The following is a 10,449-nucleotide window of genomic DNA, read 5'->3' as shown; positions in this document are numbered from 1 at the left end:
ATGAGATTTTAAAAGAAATGTTCCATCATATTTTATGAATGCTTCAACCATTATTGGAAATGAAGAGTTCTTTTTCAACTAAGGTACAGTATATTTTGGGGGTGTGGGAGATATGTACATTAAGTTCATAAATATACATTCAGGAGTCTGTTCCAGTATATACAGGGATAATTTTAGGGTGGGGGCCTAGAGCTAAAAGCTCGTAAATCTGAAAACAAACCCTACATTTGTACCTCTGGAATAATTGAAACCTTGGACATGTATTGTGTAATTTGGCCCTTTGCTTATAATGAGTGAAAGTCCTGTGTGAAGTTCTATTTTATGTAAGATTCAACAGTCGTAAACTAAGTTCTGAACAAAAGAAGTATTTATATCTTTGGATTTTATATGAAAAGATATAATCTATGAGTTTTTAAGTTTAGGGAAGATTTTGCAGTATGAAACTATTAAAGGGATGGGTCTTAACTTTATTTTGGGGGGGGGGGGGGGGGGATATTTATTAAGAGGGGGGGTAATTATTTTATCCCTCTTTTTTTTCTGTTTCAGAGATGCCACCGAAGAAGATGCTGCAACAGATGGAGGGGTATCACCTCCCTAAAAATGATACCGAGGAAGCAGGCCTCGTTAATAAATGTGCAACAGAACAAAACCCGAACAAAACATGCGCTGAAAGCTCATACAATAGTGCTACACAAAATTGCCTTACACAAAATGCTACATATGATGCCGATGCCTCAAATGCCAATGACTCAAATGCCAATGCCTCAAATGCCAATGCCAATGCCTCCTATCCCAATGCCTCCTATCCCAATGCCTCCAATGCCAATGCCTCAAATGCCAATGCCAATGCCTCAAATGCCAATGCCTCCTATCCCAATGCCTCCAATGCCAATGCCTCATATGCCAATGCCAATGCCTCATATGCCAATGCCTTAAATGCCAATGCCTCATATGCCAATGCCTCATATGCCAATGCGTCAAATGCCAATGCCTCATATGCCAATGCCTCGTATGCCAATGCCTCGTATGCCAATGCCTCGTATGCCAATGCCTCGTATGCCAATGCCTTAAATGCCAATGCCTCAAATGCCAATGCTCAAAAAGATCAAAATGCTCAAAAAGACCCATATGCCAATGAGAACAATGTCAGTGATAACAATGATCCTGAAAGCTATGACCCTGATACTGACATCAATGATCCAGAGAGTTATGATCAAGATTTTGTTACCAATGACCATCATACTGATACAAATGAGACTGTACATGGTTCTTTCAATCAAGGTCACACTAGATTTGGAAAAAACAGTGGCAGACAGTGTGTAGCTAACAGTGCAATGGCAATGATGTACAATCAAATTAAGGACATTTCCACATGGGACAGCTATGATCTTGACACAGTTCTTTGTAGAGGAAACAAACTTTATGAAGATTCTATAAACCAGAGACAATCAACTAGTCGTAGTGCATACCTTCTTGTGTCAGATATTTGTCCAACAGTAGACTTCTTTGGCAAAGAATATAGATTTGTGTCTGGCGATTCTCTGAGTGGCTTTGTGATGAAAGATACTGAAGAAATTGTTGATATTCCACAACAAATGTGTCTCGATGCTGCACTTCAAACAATATTTTCACAACATGATGCTACTTTTATGACATTTGGAGGATCAACATTTGCTGTGATAGAAAGAAATAACAAATACCACGTGTTTGATTCCCATTCTCGGAACACTGAAGGATTACAAGTCACTAATGGCACTAGCATACTTATCCAATACACAAGTCTGCTTCAGGTCTATGAACACTGTTTCAATCTTGCTCGGTCAATGAACTTAAATGCAAATTCACAATTTGAAATGACAGGTATGAGAATTACCACTGGTGTAGAGCCACATGACAACCGGTCTGACAATGCGAGTGATACCAATGACAATGATGATGTAGTGCATATTGATGAACTCGAAGAGAACTCACAGGATGTAGAGCCACATGACAACCGGTCTGACAATGCGAGTGATACCAATGACAATGATGATGTAGTGCATATTGATGAACTCGAAGAGAACTCACAGGATGTAGAGCCACATGACAACCGGTCTGACAATGCGAGTGATACAAATGAGAATGATGAAGTAGTGCATATTGATGAACTCGAAGACAACTCACAGGATGTAGAGCCACATGACAATCAGTCTGACAGTGCGAGTGATACCAATGAGAATGATGATGTAGTACATATTGATGAACTCGAAGACAACTCACAGGATGGTAGTGTGGAAATGATTGATATTGACACAAATGTGACTGTACATGGTTCTTTCAATCAAGGTCACACTAGATTTGGAAAAAACAGTGGCAGACAGTGTGTAGCTAACAGTGCAATGGCAATGATGTACAATCAAATTAAGGACATTTCCACATGGGACAGCTATGATCTTGACACAGTTCTTTGTAGAGGAAACAAACTTTATGAAGATTCTATAAACCAGAGACAATCAACTAGTCGTAGTGCATACCTTCTTGTGTCCGATATTTGTCCAACAGTAGACTTCTTTGGCAAAGAATATAGATTTCTGTCTGGCGATTCTCTGATTGGCTTTGTGATGAAAGATACTGAAGAAATTGTTGATATTCCACAACAAATGTGTCTCGATGCTGCACTTCAAACAATATTTTCACAACATGATGCTACTTTTGTGACATTTGGAGGATCAACATTTGCTGTGATAGAAAGAAATAACAAATACTACGTGTTTGATTCCCATTCCCGGAACACTGAAGGATTACAAGTCACTAATGGCACTAGCATACTTATCCAATACACAAGTCTGCTTCAGGTCTATGAACACTGTTTGAATCTTGCTCGGTCAATGAACTTAAATGCAAATTCACAATTTGAAATGACAGGCATGAAAATTAGCACTGATATACAGCCACATGACAATCAGTCTGACAATGCAAGTGATACCAATGACAATGATGATGTAGTGCATATTGATGAGGATGGTACAGTAGATATGATTGAGATTGACCAAAGTGATGATACGGCATGTCAAACAAATGAGAATGATCAAGATGATATGATGCACTTTGATGAATGTGACGACAACTCACAAGATGGTAGTGTGAAAGAAACTGGGACTGACCAACATGCAATGCTATTCTGCCCTGTATCATCAAATGTATGTGAACAGTTGTGCAATAAGCTTGATATTCAACACCAATGTGTAGCAAAGTCTCAAGATCATGAGTTTGGTGTAGAAATTGATGTACCATGCAGAACAGTATCCATTGAAGGTGATGGCAATTGCTTTTTTAGAAGTCTTTCATATGCAATCTCGGGCAAAGAAAACAACCACAGGAAAATCAGACTGGCTGTTGTGACACACCTAAAAGCACATGCTGAAAGTTTCCATCACTTCTTAAGACCAGGTTACGAGTCAGTTGAACAATACATTTCTCAATCCAGAATGTGGTATGTTGGAACATGGGCTACAGAACTTGAAATACTTGCAGCTGCAAATCTACTGGGCACTGACATATGCACATACTCTGATAACAGATGGCTGAGATATTCAAGCAGGCAGTTAAACTCAGACACAGTGAACACAGGAACAGGCATATATCTAAATCATGTTGGTGGATCACATTATGAAGTGGTTGTTTGTGTGAACACAGTAGATGCTTTGAGAAACTCATGTACAGACAAATATTGTCAGAGACATATGAATCTCAAGAGAAATGTTGACCAGCGATGTGTAGATTTGCTGAATGACAGACAGTCAGTCTTGAAAAAACAAAAATGTACTGATTCTAAAGAAAAGACACCTGATCACAGACAAACTAAAAAACCAAAAGGAAAGTATGCACAGGCAAAAGCTAAAAGAGAATATATGAGGGCCAAAAGAAAATTAGAGAAAGATAATTCTGAAACATTGAATTTGAATGTGAAACAGAGAAGACTTGCAAAAGAGAATGAAAAGTACAACACTGACCCTGATTTCAAGAACAGAAAGAAACTGCAAAGTTCAAATAAATACAAAGATGATGAAGCACACAGGGAATTTGTCAAAATGTACAGTACTAACAAATATGCCACAGTCTATGAACACAGGGAAACAGTAAAAGCTTACAGCAGTGAGAAATATGCCACAGATTCAAAACACAGGGAAGATGTTAAAACTCACAGCAGTCAGAAATATGCCACAGATTCAAAACACAGGGAAGATGTTAAAACTCACAGCAGTCAGAAATATGCCACAGATTCAAAACACAGGGAAGATGTTAAAACGTACAGCAGTCAGCAATATGCTAAAGATGCAAAGCACAAGGAAGCTCTAAAATATCAAAGTACTGAGAAATATGCTAAAGATGCAAAGCACAGGGAAAATGTAAAAACCAACAGTATTGAGAAATATGCAAATGACACAAAACACAGAGAATCTGTTAAATCAGCAAGCATTGCCAAGTACAAAACTAACGCTGAACACAGAGCTAATTTGAAAGAGAGACAATCTGCCAGGGTTATGCAATTCAAAAAAGAAAGGAAAATAATGGAAAATGTTACACAATCCTTTGCCAAAAACATATCTGAAGGTCCAGAATTTGTGTGCTCGGTGTGCCATCGAAGACTTTTCAAAAAACAAGTTGTACAATGTAAAAGAACAGTATATGAAAACAAAGGAAGTACTATTGCCACTGTTGCTGAGAGATGCATCACAGAAAATTACCTACACAGGTGCTCAGACAGTTGTGATGACCAATGTTCATTTGTCAATAGTCCTGAAGGCACATTATGGATTTGCTATACCTGTCATAGGAAACTTTTGTCTGGTAAAATGCCTGGAGAAGCTGTTGTTAACAACCTTGAACTGACCCCTGTTCCTATGCAACTTCAATGTCTCAATGAACTAGAGCAGCACTTGATTGCCTTGAATATCCCTTTCATGAAAATGATGGCATTACCAAAAGGTGGACAACATGGCGTACACGGACCTGTAGTATGTGTTCCTTCTAACATTCAAAAAAGCACCAGTTTCTTACCAAGAAGTGATGTAGATGATCAGATGATTAGAGTGAAACTGAAAAGGAAGATTACTTACAAAGGCCATTATCAATATCAGTTTGTCAACAAGGCTCATGTTAAAAATGCTTTGGAATATCTTCAAACAACTAACAAATGGTACAGGGATGTGAATTTTAATACAGAATGGGTCAATCCCTTGCCAGTTATTGATGAGGAAGATGAAATTATTGATTCTGATACTGAAACATTACCCGAGGTTGAAAAGGATAGCTCAAACACACCAACTAATGAAAATGAAGAGTCTGAGAAAGATCATGGATTACTCATGAATACATGTCTACAACCACTTGATATTGGCCAAGAAGTTATGGATCAACATTTTGATAAGATAACCTGTGTTGCACCTGCTGAGGAAAATAATCCTGTTCGACTACTGACAGACAAAAGCAATGAAGCAAGGTCATTTCCTGTACTGTTTCCATCAGGGTCCCCTACATTCCATGATGATCGTGAAGAGAGAATTACACTTGCACGTTATCTACATACACGCCTCATGAATGCTGATAGTAGATTTGCTCGAAACACTGACTACATATTTTATGCACAGTATCTTTCTGAAATTGATCAAGTTATGTCAAATGTTTCCATTGCAATGCGAAAGGGATCACAGTCACATGGTAAAAATGTTTCATCTGAAAATCTTACAGATTCTGATTCTCTGAGAGAGATATTAAAATGTGATGAAGGCTACAAGTTCTTGAAACCTATCAGAGGAACTCCACCATACTGGCAGTCTGCTCAGAAAGATTTATTTGCTATGATAAGACAACTAGGTATTCCAACTTGGTTTTGTTCTTTTTCATCAGCTGATATGAGATGGCCAGAAATGATTGAAACGATACTCAGAGAATCCGGTGATACACGCAAAGCCACTGAACTTGACTGGTCTGAAAAATGTTCTATACTAAGGAAAAATCCAGTGACAGCAGCCCGAATGTTTGACCAAAGATTCCATTGCTTCTTGAAAGAGGTTATCATGTCACCAGCTGAACCAATTGGAAAGATAAAAGATTACTTTTATCGTGTAGAATTCCAGCACCGTGGTTCCCCTCACACTCACTGTCTTTTCTGGGTTGAAAATGCTCCAAAGGTTGATGACGATAATGATGAGTCAGTAACATCTTTCGTTGATAAATATGTCACATGTGATATGCCTTCAGTTGAGAATGATGAAGAATTGTTTGATATTGTCAACAGTGTACAAAAACATAGTAAAAGACATTCAAAGTCATGCAAAAAAAATGGCACAACCTGCAGATTCAATTTTCCACGTCCTCCAAGCAATGAAACTTTCATATCACGAGCAGGAGGTCTTGACAATAAACCAAAAGATGTTGTGCCCAAAACCTTGAAACAGTGCTGTGAAGATCTTTTCAATATGAAATTTATGTCCATACCAGATGCTCAAAGAATTTTGAAACTGATTTGGCAAGGATTAACAAATGATGAGCAAACATTTGAGTCAGTTGATGCATTGTTCTCTGCCATTGGTATTTCGCAAGACATATTTCAACTAGCATGTGATACTCTATCCAAAAAGACAAATGTTGTGATGAAACGCAATCCCAATGATGTATGGGTCAATCAGTACAATGCAGATCTGCTCAGATGTTGGAATGCGAACATGGATATTCAGTACATAGTTGATGCCTACTCTTGTGTTGTCTACATCATTTCATATATCTCAAAGGCAGAAAGAGAAATGGGATTACTGTTGAATCATGCACAAACAGAAGCAAATAAGGATAACTCTGATGCAAAATCTGCTCTCAAGAAACTTGGTGCTGTATACCTACACAATAGAGAAGTGAGTGCTCAGGAAGCTGTCTTTCGAGTTTGCAATTTGAGATTGAAGGAAGGATCACGTAAAGTACAGTTCATTCCAACCGTAGACCCTGTCAGAATGAGTTTGCCTCTGAAAACCCTACAGAACAAACGAAAGAGTGGTGAACTAGATGAAGATGAAATGTGGATGACAAGCATTGTTGATCGATACAAGAGCAGACCCAAAGGTGACGAGTTTGATAACATGTGTCTTGCAACGTTTTGCTCAGAATACAGAGTGCTACCAAAATCTGAAGTATCAAATGTTTCTGATGACAAACGCCGTAGTCCATTAGTAACATTGCAAAATGGCCTTGGTCATGTGAAAAAACGTACTCGGACTGATGCAGCAGTTATCAGATATGCTAGATTTTCACGTACAAAGAATCCAGAAAAACACTATCACAGTATATTGCAGTTATTCTTGCCATACACGTTTGATGCACAATTAAAACCACCCGCATTCAATTCGTATGAAGAGTTCTATGAAACTGGTGCTGTTCAGATTGAGAACTGTCCTTTGGAAACTGTGAAAGAGATTGTTGACAGAAACAAAGCAATGTTTGAGAAAGATGGTGATGTTATTGATGAAGCAGAGGAATTGTTTGACAAAACAGGTCAATTGGAAGATGCTTGGGCTCAAATCTGTCCAGAAACTGAATCTGAAAGAATAGCATGTGAAGGTGAACACACTTGTACGACCGATGAGGAAAGTGAAAGTGAAACTGCTATGAACATGCCTGATTTGCTACTGAAGGATAACACATTATCAAAAACAGAGGTACTTCAGAGTACAATGTCAAGACAAAAAGCAGAAACTATTCTGAGATCAATGAATGAGGAACAAGCTGAGGTTTTCTATAAAATAAGACAATGGTGTTTGGATAAAAGGAACGGCAAAAATCCTGATGCATTTAATCTATTTCTGACTGGTGGAGCTGGTACTGGAAAGAGCCATTTGATCAAGGCAATTTGCTATGAATGCACTAGACTGCTAGCCCCAATGCAAAATAATCCAGATGATAACTGTGTACTTTTGGTAGCTCCAACCGGAATTGCAGCATTTAACATACATGCTTCCACGATACACAGTGCACTCTCAATTGGAATTGATGCAAAACTGCCATACCAGCCACTTGGTGAGGAAAAGATCAATAGTCTGCGAGCAAAGCTGCAAGGTATCCATATACTAATCATCGATGAAATATCAATGGTTGATCACAAGCTGTTATCATACATTCATGGTAGATTGAGACAGATCAAACAAACTGCTGATTATTCACCATTTGGAAATGTATCTGTAATTGCTGTTGGAGACTTTTATCAGTTATCACCTGTTAAAGGAACACCATTGCATGTTGCCAAAAATGGATATGACCTGTGGAATGATAATTTTTCTATCGCAGAATTGACAGAGATCATGAGACAAAAGGACCCTGCATTTGCACAACTTCTGAATCGGTTACGAACACGAAAAAAGTCAGACCCTCTAGAAACAAGAGATATACATATGCTCAAACAACAAGAAACTGGTGAAGATGATCCAGAAAGCATTCACATTTTTGCAACAAATGCTCAGGTTGATGAATACAATATTGCTGCTCTTCATTCTAAATGCTCAGATCCAATTTGTATTGATGCTCAAGATTTCTCACGAAATGCAAAAACAGGGAAACTTGAAAAGAGAGAAATACCTCATGGAAAAGTTCATAACTCAGTCTTACAAAAAAGTCTCAATGTTGCAATTGGTGCGCGTGTGATGATCACAAAGAATATTGATACATCAGATGGTCTTGTGAATGGAGTCTTTGGAACTATAAGCCACATATCTTTGACTGATGGTGAAACATTTCCTTCAAAAATACATATCGTGTTTGACAAAATTGATGTTGGTCAGAAATTACGAAGAATGGAAGGCACTGCATCTGAATTAGATCCTAACAGTACTCCTATTAAGCCACAAGAAGAAACTGTTTCAAACAATGGAAGCATTAGACGACAATTTCCACTCAAACTAGCCTGGGCTTGCACCATACACAAAGTACAAGGGATAACTGTTAACAAAGCTGTTGTTTCATTACACAAGGTATTTGCTGCAGGACAAGCTTATGTAGCACTAAGTCGAGTATCTTCTCTTGATGGTCTTATCATTCAGAATTTCAAAGAATCAGTGATATACAGCAGTGCAAAGGTTGAAGCAGCAGTGTCTAGTATGCCTAAGTTCCTGACAAGAAATCAGAGAATCAATGATGGTCATCCAACATGCAAGCTGATTATGCAAAACATTGAGGGCCTTCAATCACACTTTAAAGATCTGCAGAATGACAAGAGGTTTTGTGAGGCTGATTTCATTTGCTTGACAGAAACATGGTTATCTGATTCACATCCAGCTGATGAAACAAAACTTGATGGATTTACGTTACATCATAAATCCAGATCACAGTGTTATGAATCATCTGAACCAATACTGATGGAATTGAAAAATCAAAGACATGGTGGTGTTGGAGTTTATTCTAGTGAAGTCAAAGCATGTGAATTTACTCAGTTACCAGTATCTAATTTGGAGTATCTGTGCATGTACGTCATGGAACTACAAGCTCATGTTGTTGTTATCTACAGGCCAAATTCATACACAGTTGATATTTTCAGAAAGCATATGCTAAAACTTGTTCAAGAACTTGATAAACATTCTGGTCGATCCATTATCATGGGTGATTTTAATGAAAATATCTTGTCATCATCTTCAATACAAACTATGATGGAATCAAATGGTTTTACACAGATAGTTTCAGAGCCTACTACTGAAGGTGGAACGCTTCTTGACCATGTATATGTGAAAGGACTTGAGAATGTATCTGTTCAGATTCTTCCTACATACTTTGGGTATCATGAAGCTATTGAAATCAAATTATGAATATAGCTGTGAAAATAACAGTGATGAAAAACAATCTCTACCATGTCATCATTTGAAAAGTGCCTATTTTATCAAATTTGTAAATCTCGTTTCAACAAAAGACACTGGCATGGTATTGCACCTATCTGACTTTAAGCATGAATTGTACAAACCCCTGAAGAAGGGACTACCGGGATCAGGTGGTCAGAATCCAATGGTTGATGCATGTCATCGTTTCACAATTGGGTGGATGAAGGCTCATGATGTCAATCACTGGATTGTCTGGTCCAGACTTGGTTATTTATAGACTGCCATCATATAGCTGAAACATTGCTGAGTGCTGCGTTAAACAATAAACAAACAAATGAATTTTTCTTGAATTTTTCTTGTATTATCATAATTAGACCTGTATTGATCTTTGTGACTCTTATTGCGAAAGCATCTTCTACAAAATATGAATGGGCTCTACTTGTATTATCATGAATATGGACCTGAGGCCAACTTCTTATTTTACAAAGAATATAATTGTTGAAAATTACATTGATTCTACTTGATGAAATGGCCTGTTATTGCACCTATCAGACTTTTATTGTGAAAGCAGCAACTTTCACAAAATGCGCATGAATTGTACAAACCCCTGAAGAAGGGA

General features: G+C 37.9%; 1 protein-coding gene across 1 annotated transcript; it reads left to right on the top strand.

The window, feature by feature from the left end:
* The first annotated feature begins 548 nt into the window (after positions 1–548).
* On the top strand, positions 549–9,821 carry LOC124141194. The gene has a single exon (XM_046509130.2). It carries the CDS (start codon positions 549–551, stop codon positions 9,819–9,821), a length of 9,273 nt encoding a protein of 3,090 aa, XP_046365086.2.
* Positions 9,822–10,449: the final 628 nt, after the last annotated feature.

The sequence above is a fragment of the Haliotis rufescens genome, unplaced genomic scaffold (genome assembly GCF_023055435.1).
Source record: "Haliotis rufescens isolate VD_foot unplaced genomic scaffold, xgHalRufe1.0.p SCAF_15, whole genome shotgun sequence".
Taxonomy (NCBI): domain Eukaryota; kingdom Metazoa; phylum Mollusca; class Gastropoda; order Lepetellida; family Haliotidae; genus Haliotis; species Haliotis rufescens.
This window is presented reverse-complemented; position numbering and strand designations above follow the sequence as displayed.